Source organism: Camelina sativa, chromosome 3 (assembly GCF_030686135.1).
Source record: "Camelina sativa cultivar CO46 ecotype springtype chromosome 3, ASM3068613v1".
Lineage (NCBI taxonomy): Eukaryota > Viridiplantae > Streptophyta > Magnoliopsida > Brassicales > Brassicaceae > Camelina > Camelina sativa.
In genome coordinates this window covers 9,452,749-9,473,342 of record NC_141882.1, presented here as the reverse complement: position 1 = coordinate 9,473,342, position 20,594 = coordinate 9,452,749, and the positions used below count along the sequence as shown (strand labels likewise).

At 37.4% G+C, this 20,594-nt stretch overlaps 5 protein-coding genes across 14 annotated transcripts; all 5 read right to left on the bottom strand.

The window, feature by feature from the left end:
* Nucleotides 1–3: 3 nt before the first annotated feature.
* On the bottom strand, nt 4–1,501 carry LOC104776400 (small ribosomal subunit protein uS13z/uS13y/uS13x). Its single transcript, XM_010500460.2, has 4 exons — nt 1,297–1,501; nt 954–1,114; nt 497–685; nt 4–290 (listed from the first exon to the last, which is right to left on the bottom strand). The coding sequence occupies exons 1-4, from the start codon at nt 1,297–1,299 to the stop codon at nt 185–187; spliced, it is 459 nt and encodes a 152-aa protein (XP_010498762.1). The 5' UTR covers nt 1,300–1,501; the 3' UTR covers nt 4–184.
* A 136-nt stretch (nt 1,502–1,637) lies between these two features.
* Nucleotides 1,638–8,227, bottom strand: LOC104776399 (protein GIGANTEA). Of its 2 annotated transcripts, none has more exons than XM_087508746.1 (15): nt 7,751–8,227; nt 7,260–7,585; nt 7,087–7,158; nt 6,930–6,984; nt 6,701–6,843; nt 6,332–6,606; nt 6,179–6,234; nt 5,822–6,059; nt 5,543–5,693; nt 5,138–5,347; nt 3,482–4,999; nt 3,289–3,357; nt 2,747–2,965; nt 2,560–2,652; nt 1,638–2,199 (listed from the first exon to the last, which is right to left on the bottom strand). In XM_087508746.1, the coding sequence occupies exons 2-15, from the start codon at nt 7,350–7,352 to the stop codon at nt 1,882–1,884; spliced, it is 3,510 nt and encodes a 1,169-aa protein (XP_087364872.1). In that variant the 5' UTR covers nt 7,353–7,585; nt 7,751–8,227; the 3' UTR covers nt 1,638–1,881. The 2 variants fall into 2 exon arrangements, with proteins under 2 accessions (XP_087364872.1, XP_087364871.1); XM_087508745.1 differs by having other exon boundaries at nt 6,332–6,609; nt 7,751–8,106.
* Nucleotides 8,228–11,656: 3,429 nt separating this feature from the next.
* LOC104776397 (polyadenylate-binding protein 3-like) lies at nt 11,657–14,873 on the bottom strand. The gene is made up of 7 exons (XM_010500457.2): nt 14,278–14,873; nt 13,218–13,999; nt 13,059–13,136; nt 12,881–12,970; nt 12,485–12,787; nt 12,185–12,400; nt 11,657–12,041 (listed from the first exon to the last, which is right to left on the bottom strand). Exons 1-7 carry the CDS (start codon nt 14,591–14,593, stop codon nt 11,826–11,828), a joined length of 2,001 nt encoding a protein of 666 aa, XP_010498759.1. The 5' UTR covers nt 14,594–14,873; the 3' UTR covers nt 11,657–11,825.
* Nucleotides 14,874–15,778: 905 nt separating this feature from the next.
* Nucleotides 15,779–18,055, bottom strand: LOC104776396 (uncharacterized). 4 transcript variants are annotated; one of them, XM_019243601.2, is made up of 9 exons: nt 17,687–18,055; nt 17,548–17,599; nt 17,363–17,436; nt 17,173–17,274; nt 16,826–16,969; nt 16,686–16,737; nt 16,420–16,493; nt 16,250–16,339; nt 15,779–16,044 (listed from the first exon to the last, which is right to left on the bottom strand). In XM_019243601.2, the coding sequence occupies exons 1-9, from the start codon at nt 17,818–17,820 to the stop codon at nt 15,996–15,998; spliced, it is 771 nt and encodes a 256-aa protein (XP_019099146.1). In that variant the 5' UTR covers nt 17,821–18,055; the 3' UTR covers nt 15,779–15,995. The 4 variants fall into 4 exon arrangements, with proteins under 4 accessions (XP_019099146.1, XP_019099144.1, XP_010498758.2 ...); XM_019243599.2 differs by having other exon boundaries at nt 15,779–16,097; nt 17,687–17,894; XM_010500456.3 differs by having other exon boundaries at nt 15,779–16,093; nt 17,687–17,894.
* Nucleotides 18,002–20,591, bottom strand: LOC104776394 (ras-related protein RABG3b-like). Of its 6 annotated transcripts, none has more exons than XR_015595406.1 (7): nt 20,136–20,427; nt 19,995–20,021; nt 19,778–19,882; nt 19,529–19,619; nt 18,698–19,411; nt 18,445–18,590; nt 18,002–18,337 (listed from the first exon to the last, which is right to left on the bottom strand). XR_015595406.1 is itself a non-coding variant. In XM_087508744.1 (7 exons), exons 3-7 carry the CDS (start codon nt 19,803–19,805, stop codon nt 18,274–18,276), a joined length of 393 nt encoding a protein of 130 aa, XP_087364870.1. In that variant the 5' UTR covers nt 19,806–19,882; nt 19,995–20,021; nt 20,136–20,508; the 3' UTR covers nt 18,002–18,273. The 6 variants fall into 6 exon arrangements, 4 of the variants coding, with proteins under 4 accessions (XP_087364870.1, XP_087364867.1, XP_087364868.1 ...); XR_015595405.1 differs by having other exon boundaries at nt 19,529–19,675; nt 19,783–19,882; nt 20,136–20,356; XM_087508744.1 differs by having other exon boundaries at nt 18,698–18,763; nt 19,526–19,619; nt 19,783–19,882; nt 20,136–20,508.
* Nucleotides 20,592–20,594: the final 3 nt, after the last annotated feature.

Here is a 20,594-nt window from a genome sequence, read left to right as displayed (position 1 = left end):
AAAGAGGAACAACAATAGTTTTGGGATTTAAATTATATATTGTCAAAAACTACGACCAGTCTTTTGATAAAACAACAACACCTCTTAAACTATTCTCTCTTCTGCGAAAAACAAGACAAAAAAACAAAGCAACGCCATTGAACCAAGCTCTCGTCATGAGTACAACACAACCAACAAACTCTCTTTAACGCTTCTTGGAGACACCGACAGTCTTTCCACGGCGTCCGGTGGTTTTGGTGTGCTGTCCACGTACGCGGAGACCCCAGTAGTGCCTCAGACCACGGTGGTTTCTGTTAATTACATTAGAGTCACAACCTCAGTCAGAACTATCAAATAAGTTTGCTTAGTGTAATATCAAAACAACATGAGAGACGAAAATACAGTAATATAATTTAAGTACATGATCAAACACAAGATCTTCTCCATATAGCTTCTATGGCAGGTAAAATGACTAACCATCACTAGTTTACTCATATTGTTACTAATTTGTGTTTACCTGATCTTCTTGAGACGCTCAAGATCATCTCTCAGCTTCATGTCAAGAGCATTGGAAACAACTTGGGAATATTTCCCATCCTTGTAGTCCTTTTGCCTGTTCAAGAACCAGTCTGGGATCTTGAATTGGCGAGGGTTAGCCACGATATTCATGAGGTTGTCAATCTCAGCAGCACTTAGCTCTCCAGCCCTGAATATTCCAGCCAAAAAAATAAACATATATATATAAGGGTGCCAAGAAAAATATGACACTAGACCCACTTCTTCAAAAACTTCAATCGCATTTCGTAGAATGTAACAAGCAAACAAGATCGAGGCAAGTTCAATTTCTAGTCATAGATCAGCTAAATCTTCTATTGAGTACAATATAGTTATTCAAAACCTCTCAAAAATCACAATCTCTCTATCAATAGAATTGCTAAGTTACTGAAAGTAAGCTAGAAAACAAGGAAACAAACCTCTTGTTCATGTCAACATCAGCCTTCTTGCAGACAATGTTGGCCAATCGCCTTCCAATACCTTTGATCGAGGTCAAGGCAAACATAATCTTTTGCTTCCCATCGACATTAGTGTTGAGCACACGCAAAATGTGCTGAAACTCCTCGTTTGCAACTAGAGACTACACACACACAATCCCAGATCCGTCAGTAACAATCGTATAAGGGGAACACAAACCCTTACAGCTCCAACAAATCCAAAATACATAACCAGCAATGAAAAGTACGCTAATTGAAGCACGATCAATCGGGAGAAACAGAAGGTAATCGAGAGAGAAGGAGAGTAGAAGAACGATGATCGTACCATTTTTGGATGCCGAGAAAGATTGCGAGAGGAGGATGAAGCTCTTTCACAGATTCTGGAGGCGCCACCACAGCGTTAGGTCAGCTCTGTTATATGCGGCGTACTACTTTAGGGTTTTCGAACCTAATATGAAGCTCTCCCAGTTAATGACTATTTTACCCTTTTATGATATCCCAATATTTTGTTTTCATGTTTTTTTTGGCGTCCACTAAATCAATCGTAACCGCTCTGTTTTGCCACCTCTAAATTCACAGCAATCATATTAATGAAGGAGAAGACGAAATCATTCATACAACTTGAAAAAGAAGCTATATACATTACGATTTAGATCTACTTCATCATTTAAGGGAAAAAAAAAAAGGTTGAGCTACTTCATCATTTAAAATGTACAAAGAAAAGGTTGAGTTATATAAGAACCCCGAGCGATGGCAAATCTAACGCCTGTGGGAGTGATTGCGTTAGTCACTCATCATGTATATTACATACAACAAGCTATTTATATTCTTTTTGGTCTACTACGTCCGAATATATATATTTTTTGTCTAGGAGCACTAAAAATTACCAAAAACAAAAGTGGGACGCTCGTTATTGGGACAAGGATATGGTACAGCCTAGTTCCCGAGCCGCAGTGTCAAGAAACTGAGTAGGCATAGTTGTGGAGAGCAAACTGTGAGCTTCCCAGTTCAAGCATTTCTGGATGTCGGCTTTCCAGTCTATTGAGGTGGCGTTGAAGAACCGATAGGACGGGCTATGCATTCCGTTCTTCTCTGTTGTTGGCAGTTTTGGAGTTACCTTAATAGGTATAGAGCTTTGGTTCATTATGTCGCGTAGTACTGACGTGCTTAAGGCACGTACATGTGCACTTGGGTGTGAAAGGCACCGTATTGTTGCTGGTAGACGACACTGCATAGAAGCAAACAGATGTGAACAAGGTTAAGCACCGTCCAATTTTTGTTCTCCACAACTGTATTAAATGTTAAGCACTTTGGTAACTAGATTTGACTCCCAAGCAATATCCTAACTTTCAGAGAAAGTTGTAGCAAAACTAAAGACAAACTTGCAAGAGGAACATTTGGAAAAATATTGGTGACTTAGGCAAAGCTAAGAGATGGTTTAGAAGCCTAAAGTTCCCTCCGCTCACGGGTTGTTTCTAAATGAGAGAGTTCTACTCATGGCCATGGGTATGTGAGAGCTGGTATGGACCCACTACTGATCATCTCCAATCGACACACAAAACCATAGGCCTGTACGATCCATGCTTACCTTCAAAAGATTGGATAAACCGTCGACCACTGCTAGTCCAGATGGTCCCCAAGCTAGCACCGGCTGTATTGCTCTTGCAGTGGCTTCAAGTAGCTGCAAAAGTTTTTAATACAGTGTAATCAGAAAACCGAGTTTCACTCCAGCTTTGAGGAAGGGCATTGTAGAGCAATCTATAAAAGTGCAGTACCTCGAGTTGGGGTAATGTACAAGCTTCTCCATCAACAAGCATTCCATCAGTCGCCCGCAGAAGAAGATCTGATGCACTTGCCAGAATCACCAGTGACTCAGGCCTGTCATGATTGCGCATGAGTTCCACCAACACTTTGACTATCCGTTGGTTGATTTTCCACATTTTCTGGCCTTCTTCGTCATATTTGGCGATCCAAGGCTGCAATTCTCTTTCAGCCTGTAAATAACACAAGACCAGTTCAGATAGACAGACACTAGAGCATAAAAGTACATCCCTCAAATATTTAAGCTTAAAACAAGCCATAATCATTTTATACTGATATTTATTTTTTCCTTATTTGCTATCTGTGACATATTAAAACAAGTGTTGCAGAAAACTTTCCAGCTTAATATTTTTATAATCTGCATGACATCAAATCGAGTGAAATCAAGCATTATATATCGTGACATAAGCCATAGGTTTTCCGCAGTTTTTTTAATCTTTTAGATACATGTAGCAATCCTAGCAAATTAAATAAAACAAGTCAGAGAAATTTGGACCTGAAGAACAACTGCTGCAGCTGCTTTTGCTGGCGTTGCAGATACGACATTGCATAGCGCATCAACAACCTGGTATATTAAAACTATGATCAGTGAATGAAGTTGAGCCCCTTGAGAACTTAGATTAGTGAAGAATCAAAAGAATATCGAGGAAACTGTAAGTGAGCTGGGAATCAGAGATGGTGCGGTTTACCTGTCTCCATCCTTGTTGCGCAGAGGTGCTTTCTGCGGTGGGCTGGATTTCAGGAGCAGCAATCAGTTTGTGCCACAACAATGAAACAACGGAGAAAGACAGCTCCGGTTTCTCTGCAAGCACTGACCTCAAAAGCTTTTGTGTACCACAATAGAACCCTGCAAGTCTATCAGCTGTGAGGAAATTTGCTAGATCAGAAGCATCTAAGAGGAATTCTTTGATACCCTTCTCCGAGGGTCTTCCTGATCCTTCATCTGAATGTCTAGCAAACTTATGGTTGCCTCTTGGATTCATTTCAGTCCGTGAGGCAGATGTCACCGCTGTATCAAAGCATGAGGCGTTTTGTTGTTTCCAGTTTAAACAGGTAAGAGAGTCCTTCTGAACCGGTGAGTTCTTAAGGTAGGCTTCTAAGGGTTCAGCTTTGTCAACAATGGATGCAACAACTTTGCTGTGAACATCAATGAGGTTATATAATGATGACGCTCGTTTATGAATTTCCTTGTCCCACTTGCATCTCATCAACCCAGACAACGCATGCGTCAAAGCCTTTGAACGTCTGAACAATTCGGAAATATGAGCTGCAACCATGGCCGCTGCAACTATCTCACTAGAACTGTAACTCCATGGAGTCCCCACAGAAGACGGTTTCAATGAAAAGAGTGCCTCTAGAATTGCCAAAATTCGGCGTGTATGATTAATTGCCGAGTCAATCCCAGCTCCATACTCGTTAGATGACCCATTTAACTTTACAGGCTTTGTAATAGTTTTAGCCATGGCAGAACTGGAAAAGTTTCCCCCTCCAGAGATCAGAGGATACAGCTGAACCTCACAGGCAAGAGCACAAACAGCAGCAAGAACGTATGAATCAAATGCTGCCACAGGTCCCTGTCCTTTGACATTCCTACTTTTACGGTTAGTTTGACTGTTAGATACAGGTTGATTTGCCTCCATATTTTCGGTAGTACTAGCATATTCGCTTCTCGGTCTCTTGCTACCACTAGACTGTGCTTCATGGCTAACACATACAGTCAACACAACAAAAAGTAGGCGTGATGCTAATTCCACACCAGCGCATGCTTCTAAAAAGAGAGCATGGACCATAGAACGAAGCTCAGCCATAGCAAGGTTTTTGGTCGCTGATCTTGTGGTAAAACTCGATCTAGCTTTTCTGGTATGGTCCCTGGAAGATTCAGGTGGAAAAGTTCTACTGAGGATTGTTTCCACGGTGGCAACAAATATTTTCATCAAGCATGCTTCCGAAGGACTCCCTCGTGGAAGATATTCAAGTACTTTGAGTAGTGGAATGTATAGATTCCATGACAAGATCGGAGGTTGCAGTGGGGAAGCAACTATGATTTCGGGAAGATCAACCGCTGACGAATTTAAAGGGATCAATCCGTAAGCAGCTTCCCATATTGTGCAAATCCTCCACTCAACTTCAGGACCATGAGCACAAAGCATAGAGGCAATTCCTTGTGCAGTGGCTTCAATGGTTGCTTCTGCTGCAGGAACTTCTATCTGTTCAGAAATACAGACTTGAGAAATTAGTCAGTTTCGAAGTAATTTTCTAGCAGAGCGCCGCGCACATATTAGAGATAAGTTGGTGGAACAGCAAAGAAAATTAAAGAAAAAAAAAAAGAAGAAGAAGAACCATGCCTGCTTTCTGTAATTTGAACTGTAGCCACCAATAGGCGCGTGCTGAATTTCTACTCCCTCAACTTGACTTAGCGGAGGAAAAAGCAGTGCCGGCCGAGAGAGTATGCGGAAAAGCAAAGCGGCTGCAGCATCAGCAGCAACACCTGCCCTCATAGACATAGCAATTCCTATTGCCCGCAAGAAGTGCAAATGCATCCAGTTCCTGGGTAGCTACACCAAGAAAGAGAGTGTGATCGAACCTTCTTTTCATATCAAAGCTAACATTTTTTAATAGGAGCTGATGCTATCCATTGATGAAATGTCAAATGCTCCCACATATTGTAAGCCAGAAAATCTCATAGTGTGGATCAAGGGACACAATTAGCTTTCGGGGAGAGTGATTAAAAGGATTCATATTACGCTTACCCTTACACCAGATGCATAATCTTCAGCAGCTCGAAGGAGTTCCACAAGCTGTACAGCAGCATCAAGTGCATCTGGAGCCCAGGACGGTGGTGCTTCTAAGAGTCCAAGAAGAAGTCGCTGAGTAGCACTTGGAGTTGCAAGGGCATAATATCTGACAGTAAAACAGGAAAGTGAGAAACAACAATTCTGAATCAGGGACTCGAGGAAGCACAACCTTAAAACTAGCAACAGACTACTACTAATAAACCCCAACTGAAAGGGTAAGTTCAGAAACAATACCTATGAAACAAACGTGCATATGGCTCGAGAGCTGGAAGGCCAGCAACTAGATGCTCATCTAAGGATGTAGTTGGGGGAGGAAGAAGAAGTGCAGGGACAGCAACAGCTGTAAGCGTAGCAGTCTCATATCGAGCAACTTCATCATCACAAACACTCAGTATGACACCAGCTCCATTAGCAACAGCCCATCTTGGCGTCGAAGGCATCAGTTGAGGATGTTTACCAGATCCTCGAGAAGCTGCCAAAGTAGGACAACGTGAGAGTTATAAGAAGCAACTCAAAAGGCATTTGATAGCCACAGGTGATTGATTCACATCTATGAATGAAATGATAGAACAATTCTATCATTAAACTTACCAATGGTTGGCGGCTTCAGCTCTCCAGCAGCATATTTACCCATTACACCACTACACCTGCAATGAAAGCAACATTTGTAGTTGTAAGTAAGCAAAATAAAAGAGCGAGGTTGGCGCATGAAAGCATCAGTAGTAAGTAACACAGTCTACTTACCATCGGAAGTAGTCACTTCTTATACCGAGAGGAGCAGCAAGTAGTATATCACTAATCCATGGAGACAAAGGCCTTAAAGGTTTCCTTTCATGGTGTGTCGGTGATACAGCCTTAGTCTCTGCAGGTGGAGGAGAACCACTAGTTGTAGCTTTGCTCAGACAATTTCTCTCTGTTTCTCCATTTTGCTGCTCAGTCTTATATATGGGACGATTGTAATGAGTCAAAATGCGAAGGATTTCTCCGCATGCCAAAGCCCATTGCTCCGAATAGTCATTCTGCTAGGAATGAGAACATGTCAGCATAAAATGGAAGTGATAAAAGATAGTCTTAGCTATACTAGAAATGTCGGGAAACTATATATATATATACCTCACTACTTGGGCAAACTAAAGAAATGAAAGAGGCAAAGGGATGAGCTTCCTTGCTGTACACTAACGAGCCATCAATGAGACATGAAATGATTGGAAGAATGACTGCGTGACCATGCTCCGGGTGATGCAGGACAAACATTGCTGTTCATCAGAAAACCAAAAGGTCAGATGGAACATTCACAACAACAACAACAGAAAAGAAGAAGTGCTGAGATCTAAGTTCATACCCAACACATCGTCCAAAAGTCGCTTCTCATCTGATGGATACTGATGCCGAACCAACTGATACATATACACATTTACAAATCAATCAAAAACGTCACTAGTGATAAAAAATAATCTTTAACTAAATAAAGCAATGTCATCATCACACAAATAGAGTACCTCAGCAATGTCATCAGGGAATTGCTCTGATGTGAATTGACCAAAATATTCGACATAAGCAACGACTTGATCCTAGGATTAAAACAACACAAATCCGCAATCACATATATATCCAAAAAAAAAAAGAACCGAAGGTTCAGTTTCTCAATCTTATATAGCTCTGGGCTAAAAACCTTATGTTGTTGAGGATCCCGTGGGGGAGGCCATAACACGGAAGAGAACTGAAGACCATCGATCCACCTCTCAGATGAAGTAGCCGCCGCCATCACAGAAGACGAATTCCAAATAACTCCCTTAAAAGAGGCAACAAAAGCGCACTACTACTACTCTTGATCTTCCAACACCTTTCAATACGTCGTAGTTTTTAACATACGCCAGCAAGAACAATCATCACTATACAAACACCTTTTTTTTATATATACTACCCAACACACTGTACAGTAGGTAAATCGAAAGAAGCTGAGTTTTACAACGCTAAAATCCGTGTAGACGCTCCTTCCTGTAGATTACATCAAACAATTCAACAGAAGAAACAAAAAAATTCTCAATCAGATTAGACAAGACGAGATTTGTGATACAAAAAAAAAAAAAAAAATTGAAAAATCAAACAACAAATCTAAGATGAGGAAAAAAAAAAAAGGCAAAGAAGAAGAAGAAGAAAGACCTGCGAGGAATCTTCCTATGAGATTGTTTTTGATTTATCTCAAACTCACTTTGCTTTTTTTCTAGCTTTGAGGATATTTTTTTGAGAGATCGGAGAAAAAAAAAAAAAAGAGATTCTGAAGCAAAAAAAAAAAATACAGAGAAGAGATTTGAGAATGTGGTGTGGTGGCCTTTCACCTTTGGGAGAGGAAGAGAGAGAGAGAAAGACTGAAAGAGATTTGGAGAGGCTTCTCCACTCGGTTTAAGATTTTCCCGTCCGGCTGACGTGTCATCGATATTTCCTACTTAGCGTTGCCACGCCCCTTTTTTTTTTTTTTTTTTTTATGCGCCCATTGGAACCATGGCACATAACAACATACCACCACCATCCTCACTAATCACCTACATGCCCATCCCATATACACTATGGTTAAAAAAAAAATTACCATCTATAGGATTCATCACTAACTTCCAGGCTTTCAAACATTTCCGCTTCCACAAATCCATTTCCACTTCCATGCAGCTTTGATATGAACCCAACTCTTTTTTTTAAGTTTTATAATCACAATCTGAATTTAAGTACGTAAAGTATGTATATTGCATGTTACTAACAGAAATTGCTTAAATTTTAAAATAGTAAGTTATTAAATTTTAAATAAACAACCAGATTTTTGTGTTTGTAAAATTTAATGTACTCTAAATTTTTGAAGTAAGTTTGTGGTTGTTTTTAAATAAAACTAGAGAGATTCACAATATGGCAACATTTGGTAAAGAATTTGGACAAGTAGTAGTAATCAGATATTTATTTTATTACATTTTTAAAGGTTTGGTGGTCATGAATGAATTATTTTCCTTTTTTCTTAAATTAATTAAACTAACATAACTTCTCATGTGATTTACCTAAATTAGTTAATATATACACTACTTTCAAACAAAAAACTAGTGACATGTGTCCACAGATATTTTGAGAAGAGCTACGTTCAGCTGCTACGAGGTGTTACGTACACCTTCAAATTTTTCCACCGTCGATTCAGTAACGAGTGAGTCCCACCCACAAAATTCCTTTTGGAAAGTTTCGGGCAGCTTACCCTGAACAGTTTCGAACCGTCCGATTGCTCTAGATCAACGGGTAGCTTCTGAGATCAGCCCGTTGAGAAAAATATCTAAATGGGCCTCACACTCTCTTCTTCCTTTAAGATACTTAAATAAAAATATTTTCCCCAACTTGTCCTACTCCATATAAACAAGTTGAACATAACTTAGATGACGTGTACCAATCATAATTGAGCAAGAGATCTATGGACGTTGATCTTCCTTCTAAAACAAGAGACGTGGCGCAATAAGATGCGAGCAATATATTGTTAATGATCTCCATACGATTCCCCTGATTGGTCGTGTCCACTTGTGTGTTCTGTCTGGACGGCTTGGCTGGCTGGTGTCTGAACATGGTAACATAACCGGGACTTTTTCCGTCGTTATGTGCCATGTATGTCATCGGCTCAAACCATACGTGGACTTATGTAACTCAGTAACTGGGCTAGTAAATAATTTATAATATAATATAGTAAACAATCATTTTTATAATTAATTATCACTGTAATTGCTTTTTTTATTTTGAGATTAACACTGAATAAAAAAAAAGTTTTATAAAGTATAGCAATTTTTATTTTATGTACTAATTAATTATCTTTATATAAAGAAAACTTATTTACTTTTTTTTTTTTTTTAGAAAGGCTATTAACTTACAACTAGCTTATAGATGGTGAAGTGTTACATTGATGTATCATGCTGATCAAAGTAAACGCGTTTCGCAGTTAGTTCAAATTTTGGTATATGTTTTTACCATTAGCTAAAGACATTAATTTTAAGAAAGCTACTTTGCCTACCTTTTTTTTAATATTGTAAATATATCATTTTAATACTAAGCTTTTTATAAAGTAACAATTATGGTGGAGAAATTTTTATAAGAGTTGTATAACTTTTTCGAAAAGTCGTATTCTCAAATTATAGACATTCGCTAGATATATTATATGTTTAAGTTATAGTCCAATGAATTGATTCTTTTGTGGTTTAGCAAGCGAGATATTCATTACCACCCGCTTTCATTGTCAACAAAACCTTGAAAATGCCATTATTTTTTCTTCAAGTTATTACTCTACTATATATCAAATTTATACAATACACAACTTTCTTTTTCGACTGTGACACAAGATACTTTTATTCACAAAAGGACCGTGACATCAATCAATTTACTATAAGAAAAAACAAATCGAACATAAAACGCAACCTCGAACAAATATAAGCTCCAAACTTGATTTAGTCATTCGGTTATGCTTAAAATTTGAAAAAAAATCATTGATACATATAAGTGTAGTAAAGATGACTGATTAGAGAGATGTTGTTTTTTTGTGTATCACTGTCATCCGATCATAATTCAGATGTGGTGTTAGCATGAAATACTCCCTGACCTATCATAATTTTATTTTTATCTCAACTCAAAATAGATACAAAGATCTAAAATTTTTAAAAATTGTCAAATACTAGAAACAAAGAAACCCTATACTACGTCCACGTTAATATATTTCGACGTATCAAAGAGAAAATGAAAGTGGATGGAACAAACTAGAATCGAACAACGAATGGGAAAGATTAATAAGTAAGTTGATTAATAAATATGTAAAAGGTGACTGAAGTCAACAAATGATGAGGCAAAGGGTCGGCTAGTGTAGCTCCAATGAGAAGGCTCATACACATTTTGGACGGTGACACGTATCAACCCCACTCAGTACTCTCTTCTTTATGCAATCATTTTAAAAAAAATCTCTTGTGTGCTAACGCATGGTCAATTTGAAATTAGCACTCATGTTGACTTTTTAATATCTTTTACATGACCAGAGCAGAGATGGTTCGTACCATCCCAAAAATAAAATATATATATAAATGAATATTATATGCAAAACATGAGTTTTCTGAATAATTAATTAATTATATTAGATTCTTGTTTTTTTTTTTTAGATTCTTGTTGTGACTGAAAGTATATTCGATCAACATAAACCATGCTGATTAACGTCATAATATTAAACATGTATTTTGAAAATGAATGTGACAATCATTGAATGGCTTGTTTCCAATTATAAAAACATAAAAGAGTCTCTTCTTTATATAATTGAGGGAGTTTCCAAAAGAGAGTATGTGTGCATATAATTGATATCAACCACGTCGAATACAAACAACAAATTTTGATGTAGGACAAGGACACATTCGAATAAACTCATTACTGTACACACTCACATTTGGATTCTTGTCAGTATTATATCACTGTACTGCTACCAGCCTACCATAATCGAAGGTTTGTCCCGCGTTGCTGACCATACTACGGAACAACCTAATTTTCAAGTCGAGTTGGGCAATTGGAAATTCGAAAACTCATTTAGGTTTTTCGATTCATTTTCTACCAAAACATCAAAACATACAGAATCTGAAATTCGGGTATTAAAGCAAAAAAATAATAATAATAATCAGAAAATCTATATATCATTCAATCATTTTTTTCCCCCTCATCAATAACATGCACTACGTGGAGTTAATACGGGTGGTACGGTGTTGCATCGACAACTCTATTACTATATATGTCGCTATATTTCCATCCTGGTCAGACCTAACATGAATAGATTACACACATTCGTGAGAAAAAAAAAGAAGTTATCATGCTAAGAGTCTAAGACGCACACTAACGAGATATTTACTCATGGTCTGGATTGGTCATGTTGATTGGTCGGACGATCGAAGTAAAATTTGCGTTTAAGGATCCATTTGGGATTTCCACGAGATTTTTAGGCAGAAGAGTCGTTGATTTGAACAATTTAGTTAGGAATTCCAATTAAAAGTTCACTCAGATTTCTAAAACGACTAATCGGCTAATTGCAGATTATTAAGAAATCTTCATTGTCCAGACAAAAACTCCATAAACTAAGTCAAAAGACACACAAAAAAAAAACATAAACTAAGTTAAAAAAAAATGCTAAAAAAAAAAAGTGAAGAAAGACTCGATAACAAAACTAAAGAAAAAGCAGAGTTCAGCAAAAGCATTGCAAGTTTCAGTCGGTGGTCGAGAAACCAAGGTCATGATCAGGTTGATCAACAGATAGCCTGAGAACATCCAAAGCCTCAGATACTTTAGACTTGAGTGCCTCTGGTGACTCCATCAAGTGCAAGATCTCAGCTTGATCCATCTCCAACAACATTCCTGTGACTTTGGCCACGTGAAGTGGTTCATGCCTTTCCACAAGTGGGTAAAGTTGCTCTCCAAGCATCTGTGCCAAACCAATTTTTATAAAATTAAATGAACAACTAAATATGATTTGTATATCTAAATAAACTATATATATACCAAAGTATGTAAAACCAAATGCAAACAAACAATGAGTTAGCTGAGATAGAGAGAAAAGAGGCAAACCCGAGTACGATCAGCTGGGCTAGCAGAAGCTAAGGAAGAAGTGAGCTTAGAGATTGGAAGGAGAGGAGCTTTCTGATGAGAGATTGAAGAAGCATCTCTAGGCAAAGGCATGATTGGAGGCAATATACCTTGCGGAACACTCGAATCCATACCGTTCCTCCCGTTACTCGCCCCGTTCATATATCTCATTCCCGGGGTCGGGTTACGGTGCATAAGCTGTCAATCCAATCCAAACCAATATCAGTTTCATGATTTTTCGAAACTATATATAACTAACTCAGTTTTTAGTTATAAACATACTTGTTGTTGTTGTTGGATGTGGTGCTGCATGTTAGTTGCACCTCTCCTGAATCCCATACGAGGACCGGACTGAAGTTGTCCTCTCTGAAGCGGATACTGCATGATGAAATTTCCAGGACCAGAACCTGGACGCATCCCTGGGATGAACTGAGGCTGGAAACCGTATCCAATGGGCTGGGACGGGACTAGACTTGTTCCGTTTTGACCTACGTACATGTGTTGAGGTGGACCAGGCATTTGTCCACCTGGCGGGTGATGGAACCCAGACATTGGCCCTGGTGCTCTAATCTGAGAAAACAACGCCTAAAAACAAAAACAAAACGTACGTATACAGTCACAACACATGCGATAACAAACACATTTCTTTTTAATATATGTAAAGAAAAGTTAAGAAACCTGTAAGTGTGCTCGTCTATCTTCTTTGCGCTGCGCAAGAGCTATGTATAGTGGTTTCCTTCCTATCATCTTCCCATTCATTTCACTCAGCTGCATTGTCATATGTGTTCAGCTCTTAGAGATTACAAAAGAGACCAACGATAACAAATTAATATACAACAGAGCTTTAGAAACTCACAGCTCTTAAAGCTTCTTCAGGATTGGAATAAGCAACAAAACCAAATCCTCTGCTCATTCCTTGTGGATTAAGCATAACCTACATTTAGTTAAGGGATTTCGTCAAAGACAACGTAACATCAACAACACGAATGTATGGATTTATAGTTATAGTTATTACCTTGGAGGAGGTTACATTTCCAAACTCAGAGAACATCTCCTTGAGTTTCTCATCATCAACGCTATCATCAAGATTCTTCAAATACAGATTAGCTCCCTGAGATTTCTCAAACCGGTTTATCCTCTCCTGCTCAAACTTCCTTCTTAGCTCTTCCTCTCTCTCAGACTTCTTCTGCGCCCTTCCAACGTACAACACATCTTCCCCTAAGCTAATCCCGTTCATCTTCTCAACCGCGCTAGCGGCTGCATCCGTACACTCAAAGTTCACAAAACCAAAACATCTCGAGGTCCCGCTCTGGTCCCTCATCACAACCGCACTCGATATCACTCCAAATTTACTAAACGTTTTTCGTAGCTCGTCCTCACCAATCTCCTTTGGGAGATTCTTGACGTACACGTTAGTGAAACGTGGTGTAGGGGCGTTTTCATCCCTAGCGCGTTCTTGGCGTCTGATGAAGTGTCCCACGTAGACTTGCTTGTCGTTCATTAGCATTCCGTTAAGCTTGTCAATTGCGGCTTGAGCCGATTCCTCCTTCTCGAACTGAACAAATCCATATCCCTTTGACCGGCCAGTCACGTCCATTGCAACTTTGCAGGAGCGGATGGTTCCAAAGCTTGAAAACGTCTCGAACAAGGCCTTGTTGTCGATTGAGGCATCAAGGTTCTTGATGAAAATGTTCCCTTTGCCGCTCAATCGCGTGCTTGGATCACGGTTAGAGAGCATGATCCGAATAGGCCTATCAAAGAGGGGAGTGTAGTTCAAAGCCTCCATTGCACGGTAAGCTGCATATATAAATCGCGTCAAACATAATATAAACAAGCAAATAAAATCCTCTTGAAACTAGCATCTATGACAGTTACAAGTTTAGTTCTACGATGAGGTGGGTACTGAAAGAGAATTTTAAACAAACTAATAACGTTTGGAACAAGTAGATCACAAAATAAGAGACTGATGCATCAACTACTTCTATAAATTAAATTAATATGTAGCGTAAACATTTTTTTAACATGGTGTAGTTGAACACTAAGCAATTCAAGTGGTATAGAATTATAGTATTTACCATCATTAGGGTTACTGAAATTGATGTAGGCATATCCCAAAGAGCGACGGTTCTGATCCCGACAAACTCTAACCGAGACAACAGTAGCTACATGTTTGAACAAATCAAACAGATGCGCTTCGGTCACTCTCGGGTCCAGATCTCCCGCATAGAGCGACGAGTTCGGGTGGGTTTGATCGGCCACTGCTGCCACCGTCTCTGGAGATGGAACCGGTACTGAAACTGATATCTGAACCGGAGTTTGAGCTGTCGGACTTGGAACCTGATCAACCATTGTCGCCGGTGCAACAACACCTGTTGCAACCGCCGCTGCCATGTTGGTGAGTTTTACTTTTTACGAGAAACGATTCGTGAATTTTTCTCGTCTCCGGTAAAGGAAACAAAAATAACCAATTCTAAAAACAAATTGGAAGATTTGTTTTCTTTTAGGAGGTTTTAAAGTGTTAATATATTTTTTCTTCACAGATTTTAATTTTATTTGTTTTTAGGAAAAATTTTATTCTTATTTTGATTTTTTTTTCCTTTTTTAGTTTTCCTCTAATGATCGAGAGGAGTGAAGAGAAGAGATACGAAATCTAGTGTGGAGAGTTGTGTACGTTTATTTATACATTAACTAAGTGACCTTTGGATCCAGAGAATTAATGATTTAGAACAGGTCACAGTGTTATGTTTTACCCTATTGTTTCGCTTGTGTTTTGACTGGTTTTACATAAGATTTTAATTTTTAATTCCACAAATCAAGAATGTGAAAATTTCTGTGTGGTTCTTTCTTACCACTTTTTTAGAGTAGAGCTTAGGATCAGTTTGATTTGGTCGTAGCTAAGAAGATATCAATCTACATTACTATAAATAGCGACATTATAGTATTTTTGGATTCTTTTTGACAAAATATTGGGTTTATGATTAGTTTTAGATTATATCAGCTTTTTTTTTTAATGAACTAGAGCTTCCTTCAAATATATTTAAATGATGCTGCAAACTTATATATTAAGAAAATCATGGATACTGGAATTCTTTTATAATTTGTATAGATTTTTTTATTCCTAGAACATTGGTATTGCGTGGTCTTTAAGATTACAAATTCCTTTTTAAATATCCGCAACTAATATATGGATGGATTCATGACATTTATTAGTCTAGATTGGAGTAAAAGATGGATAGCCACGTATTTTTTAAGACTGGAGACTGCGACTCCCAGATTTTGCCATGGCTAATGAGCCTAATGTACCTATTTACATTACCAATAATAATAGGAGTATTAAACTATAATTGGATTCTTTGACCGGAACATATGGATTATGATAAACCATATTGAGTTCCTCATAAACTTAGATTAAATGAGGGTATTAGGTATATATATACTTTGTCATGTAATCTTTTTAATATATACATATGAAAATGGTGATTGTGGAGACTGGAGATTGTAATTTTGGCATCCAATGTAGTGTCAAAACATGCCATAAAAACAGCCCAATTGTTCAACGGTCCAAAAAAGCAAAAATTTCCGGACTTAAAAAAGTCTAAATCCATGTGTTCTTCCAAGTCATGATTCATGACCAAAAATGTTGATTACATAAGTAATTGCATTTATGCCCAGAGAAGAACAGGCTACGTTTTGTCACACAATATACAAAAGAAATCTATGGAACATACAAACTTGTAATAGATGTTTTGAACTTTTGTGGTAAAAAAAAGTTCAAATATGAAACCACACAGCTTCACATACGCAAAACCGCAGAATGAGTACGTTCGTACATATCTCCAGCCCTGCCATGACCCATGAGAGTTCACAACTTAGCCTTAACTTTTAACTTTGCTTCCTCCAACCAAAGATTAAAATGTAAAAAAAAAAGGAATTACATAAGAGTACAGTATGTTCATAAGCTTGTTTGAGTATCTAATCAATCTCCTAAGATAACGTTTTTTAAGTCTTTAAGAGAAGGAATAATCTTTTTGCATATTCCTAGCTTACCGATTACTGTTGTTCACCAGAACAAGGTAGAGCGGGTCAAGAGGAGAGAGACGGAACAGCTGCACGACAATAGCTACGCTCGTGCCAACGCTGAAAGAATATCAAATAAAACATGAATGAAAAATGTTCTTGTCCATCAAGAGTATTAAGACTTTGAGAGAGAATTGTACCTGCCAAGACCTATCAATAGAGCAACCCAGAGAATCCCAATGATCCAACTAGTTTCTTTATAGACAACCCAAACCTGAAATAAAAAGAGTAAATTACTAATGGAAGAGCAAAATATTAACAAACTCAGTAATAACAGAGCTTATAGGATTTTTTATTAATCACCATCCAAAGCACTACTCTAGCCTCATCGAGTTTTTTAGCAAACCAAAACGAGCAAAAGATGATGATACTTTAGATATGATGCAGTGAAAGATTTGGGACTTACTGATAATACCGCAACATGAATGTAGAAGTTAACCAATAAAACCACCATCCATCTGTGAAAAGGTTTAGCCAATGAATAAAGCAAAGCAAGACAGATGATTCAAACACAAAAATAAAAAAGCAGAGAAAAATGAAACTCACGGGTATAGAAGCTCCATGTGAAAAGGAGAACCATAAGTCAAGATAGTGTAAGTCAAAGCTCCTAGCATCACACATCCTAAGGCACCAAACGAAAATCTTGCAGTGACAACAAGTGAATTCTTGTCCCTCAAACCAACTCCATCCCTAAACCAGAAACACATTTTTACACACATTGATTAAATTGATCTAGAACTCTCCCACAAACTATACAGCAGATATGAGTTCAGCTTGGAGAACAGATCATTACTGTAACTCTAATCACATCAATGAATAAAGAGATAACAAAATGAAACTGAACTCACAACAGAGAGAACAAGTTAAAAAAAACCAAAATGGGAAACACATACTTGACTGAATCTCGAAGTAACAAATAGTACATAGGATCTTCTGAAGCTTCTTGAGTTGTCAGCTTAAGAAGTTGAAGAAACAGATACACACAGGTCGTGAGGCTGGAAACAAAAAGACAAAAAAATTTACAACAAATTCAAGATAATCTCGTCTTCATCTTGCTTCAGAAGTCAGATAACAAAATGATACCTGCCGAATATAATAAGCAAAACGGTCCAAAGTATTGAACCAGACCATGTAGACTCCTTGTACACAATCCAAACCTGAAATCAGAAAATATCAAAAACAAGTAAACATTCAAACTTTTTCTATAAAAAAAAAAAAAAAAAAAAAAAAACAAGTAAAGGTTCATCAAGAATCTCTGGAAAGCATACCGCTATAGGTACGATATTGATGTAGAAATCCAAAATTGTCGTAACGAACCATCTAAAAAAAACGTAACGAAACGAACATGAACAAATATATCTTTGTGTGTGCGAAAATAAAGAAAGAGAGGAGAATCTGGGTTTTTACGGTGTGAAGACATCTTGACGATCAGGTAAAGGAAGGCCATCGGTGATGATGGTGTAGAGAAGAGTCCCGAGCATCACACAGAACATAACCGGTAAAAACACTTTTAGTCCTGTAACTAAACTAGTCGTCGCCATTGTGTTAAACAAACAACTCAGACAGAGAGAAAAGAGAGAAATTAGAGAAATGAGAAATCGAAAAGAAAGACGACGATTCAACTGAAATGAATACGAGGGAGCGAAACAAGTGGGGAAGGAAGCGCCACGTCACCCGCCTAATTGCGTAACTGATATTTCAGACCGAACCGGATTCGGTTAATTACGGTTGAACCGGACTCATAAGGTTTTCGATTTGCATAAAAAAAAAGAGTACAACATAATTATTACATACAAAATTGTTAAAAACACAAAAATATCAAAGATGATGATGAACCAGCAGTAACCAAAACCTTACTTAGAGAGAGAGACTCGAATTGAGTTTTGTTTTTGGTCGTCTCATCATCAAAATTTCAGACACAACAACAACAATAACAACAGACAAAGCAAGTGAAATGCACAGATCAAGAGAGGAGCAACGAGTTGTTTCTTTAGCTAGCAAGCACAACCTCCTCTTTGCTCAGGCTCCGAACCAGTCTCTGGAGTCCCCTGGAAATATCTGTAACACCGAAGAGAAGTTAATTTATGAGAAAAGTCTCATTCTGTTTTTTTTCTTTTTCTTTTTAATCTAAATTAAGAAAGAGGTTGTAGTGGTGTTTTACATACATATCTTGGTCGCGTTCATTCGCGAGGGCAAGTTTTGTGATGCACAAGAAAGACTCATCAACATTGTAATCTTCTTTAGCCGATGTCTCGAAATAGACTATGTTTCCCTTTTCAGCACACCATTCTCTAGCTTTCTTCTCAGATACCTGAAGACATCAAGGAACAAGTTAAGTATAGCAAAAATTACAAGGACTTGTACTATCTGTAGTATATCTAATTCTCTTGATGCAAAGCTAAGAGACTAAAAACATACCACTCGGCTGTTTCCTCCATCAATATCAACCTTATTACCAACAAGTATGAAAGGGAATGCATAGGGCTGGGCAAAATAACCGATAACCAAATAACCGACCGAAACCGAACCGAAAAAAACCAAACCGAACCGAACCGAAATTCTTCAAATACCCGAATGGTTAGTAAAAATCTATATCCAAACTAACCGAAACCGAACCGAACCGAACCGACAATTAAATGGTTAACCGAAATATCCGAAAACCTAGAAGATATCAAATATTATATACTTAATATTATGCAAACTATAAAATAAACTTAAAATATAAATTATTTCTAGATTCAAAACAATTAAATATTTTAAATAATCAATATATGTAAATGTTATTATTTTGAATTTACAAAGTTAAATACTATTTTGTAAAATTGAATCAATATTTTTCCCTTTTTTGTATTTTTGTTATTATATATTTGGTTAATTTTGGTTATATTCGGTTAGTTTTGGTTATATTTGGTTTATTTGGTTAATGTTAATATAATTTATGTTAGTTATGGTTATTTATTTAAATAACCAAACCGAAACCGAACCGAAAGAAACCGAACCGAACCGAACCGAAATTTTAAAAATATCCAAATGGTTATTATATTACTATATCCAAAATAACCGAAACCGAATACAACCGAACCGAAACTGAATGCCCAGACCTAGGAATGCATTTGGATCACGTGGACTAGCCTATCACAAAAACAATTGATCATATCAGTAACAAAAAACGAAGAAGACGAATTCTTTCTTTTTAATTTTTATTTTGATAAGAGATAATTAATGTGATGAGGATCAAATTAAAGCAACCTGTCTAAGAAACTCGTCGTGCCAATTATCGAGAGAATCAAACGACTTCAAGTAATTCACATCATAGACAAGAACACAACAATCTGCACCTCTATAGAAAGCAACACCAAGACTCTGAAACCTCTCTTGTCCAGCAGTGTCCCATATCTTTTTTAATAGAAAAATTAATTCATATATATATATATATATATATATATAAATGGACATCAAAATTTAAGAAAACAAGAAGATGAAAGAAGAAAGGAAAACCTCACTTGCAATGTGACAAGCCTGTCATCGACTTGAAGCTCCTTAGTGACAAAATCAGCTCCGATCGTAGCTTTGTACTGTTGACTAAACTTGTTATTCACATATCTACACACACACACACACAAAAACCAGCTTAATTAGTTTTATTTTTTCTTTCTCACCGACAGCTACAAAAAAAAGAAGAAGAAAAAGAGAATCAAAAGTTTAGTTAGAATACTGATTCATCAACGATGTTTTGCCAACCCTGAGATGATTATTGGGGACAGAAACAGAAACAAAAACAAGAGAAATGATTAAATCAAGAAGAATAAAAAGTTAGGTATGAAAAAGAGTGAAAAATTAATTATTAAGCTCTAACCCGCTGTCTCCAAGAACAATAACTTTGAGCAAAGTTCTTCTTTGCATCGACGACATGTTTCACTGACACACAGTCAATATGTAGTGATCTTTCTTTTGGAAAGAACAAAAAAGAAAAAGAGCAACGAGCTCTGTTGTTCGGATTTGGAAAAGCAGAGAAGATTAAAAAAAAAAGGAGCGCCAATGTCGATCTCTATGATCGATCTTTTGGGGAAGGAACCAAAAGTCTTTATTATTACTTTGGTAATCGAAAAAAGGGAAATAGCTGGAAGACTCGTGGCCGTGGGGTTCTGTCCAGCTTTCATGAGAGGAGTAGAGGATAAATATCATAGAACAAAACCAGAAAAACAAATATTTTGTATGAAAAACATTACAAAAAAAAATGTTCAATGTGATGCTGATTGACAAAGAAACAAAGCAAAAAAAAAAGAAACAGGTCGGTAAAGTAATGTGCTATAAC

Excerpts from the sequence above, each read along its gene's own strand:
- LOC104776400 (XM_010500460.2), bottom strand. Across the intron at positions 686-953 it reads GATGTTGACATGAACAAGAG|GGCTGGAGAGCTAAGTGCTG; the intron begins GTTTGTTTCCTT and ends TGGAATATTCAG. Across the intron at positions 291-496 it reads GAGCGTCTCAAGAAGATCAG|AAACCACCGTGGTCTGAGGC; the intron begins GTAAACACAAAT and ends TGTAATTAACAG.
- LOC104776399 (XM_087508745.1), bottom strand. The coding sequence starts at position 7,352 with ATGGCGGCGGCTACTTCATCTGAGAGGTGGATCGATGGTCTTCAGTTC. Across the intron at positions 6,844-6,929 it reads ACTTTTGGACGATGTGTTGG|CAATGTTTGTCCTGCATCAC; the intron begins GTATGAACTTAG and ends TCTGATGAACAG. Across the intron at positions 5,694-5,821 it reads TATGCACGTTTGTTTCATAG|ATATTATGCCCTTGCAACTC; the intron begins GTATTGTTTCTG and ends TTTTACTGTCAG.
- LOC104776397 (XM_010500457.2), bottom strand. The coding sequence starts at position 14,593 with ATGGCAGCGGCGGTTGCAACAGGTGTTGTTGCACCGGCGACAATGGTT. Across the intron at positions 13,137-13,217 it reads GAAATGTAACCTCCTCCAAG|GTTATGCTTAATCCACAAGG; the intron begins GTAATAACTATA and ends AACTAAATGTAG. Across the intron at positions 12,788-12,880 it reads ATAGACGAGCACACTTACAG|GCGTTGTTTTCTCAGATTAG; the intron begins GTTTCTTAACTT and ends TTTTGTTTTTAG.
- LOC104776396 (XM_019243601.2), bottom strand. The coding sequence starts at position 17,820 with ATGGCGACGACTAGTTTAGTTACAGGACTAAAAGTGTTTTTACCGGTT. Across the intron at positions 16,494-16,685 it reads TTCATGTTGCGGTATTATCA|GTTTGGGTTGTCTATAAAGA; the intron begins GTAAGTCCCAAA and ends TTTTTATTTCAG. Across the intron at positions 16,340-16,419 it reads CTATTGATAGGTCTTGGCAG|CGTTGGCACGAGCGTAGCTA; the intron begins GTACAATTCTCT and ends ATATTCTTTCAG.
- LOC104776394 (XM_087508741.1), bottom strand. The coding sequence starts at position 20,191 with ATGTCGTCGATGCAAAGAAGAACTTTGCTCAAAGTTATTGTTCTTGGA. Across the intron at positions 20,022-20,135 it reads ATTGTTCTTGGAGACAGCGG|GGTTGGCAAAACATCGTTGA; the intron begins GTTAGAGCTTAA and ends TAATCATCTCAG. Across the intron at positions 18,338-18,444 it reads AATGAACGCGACCAAGATAT|ATATTTCCAGGGGACTCCAG; the intron begins GTATGTAAAACA and ends TCGGTGTTACAG.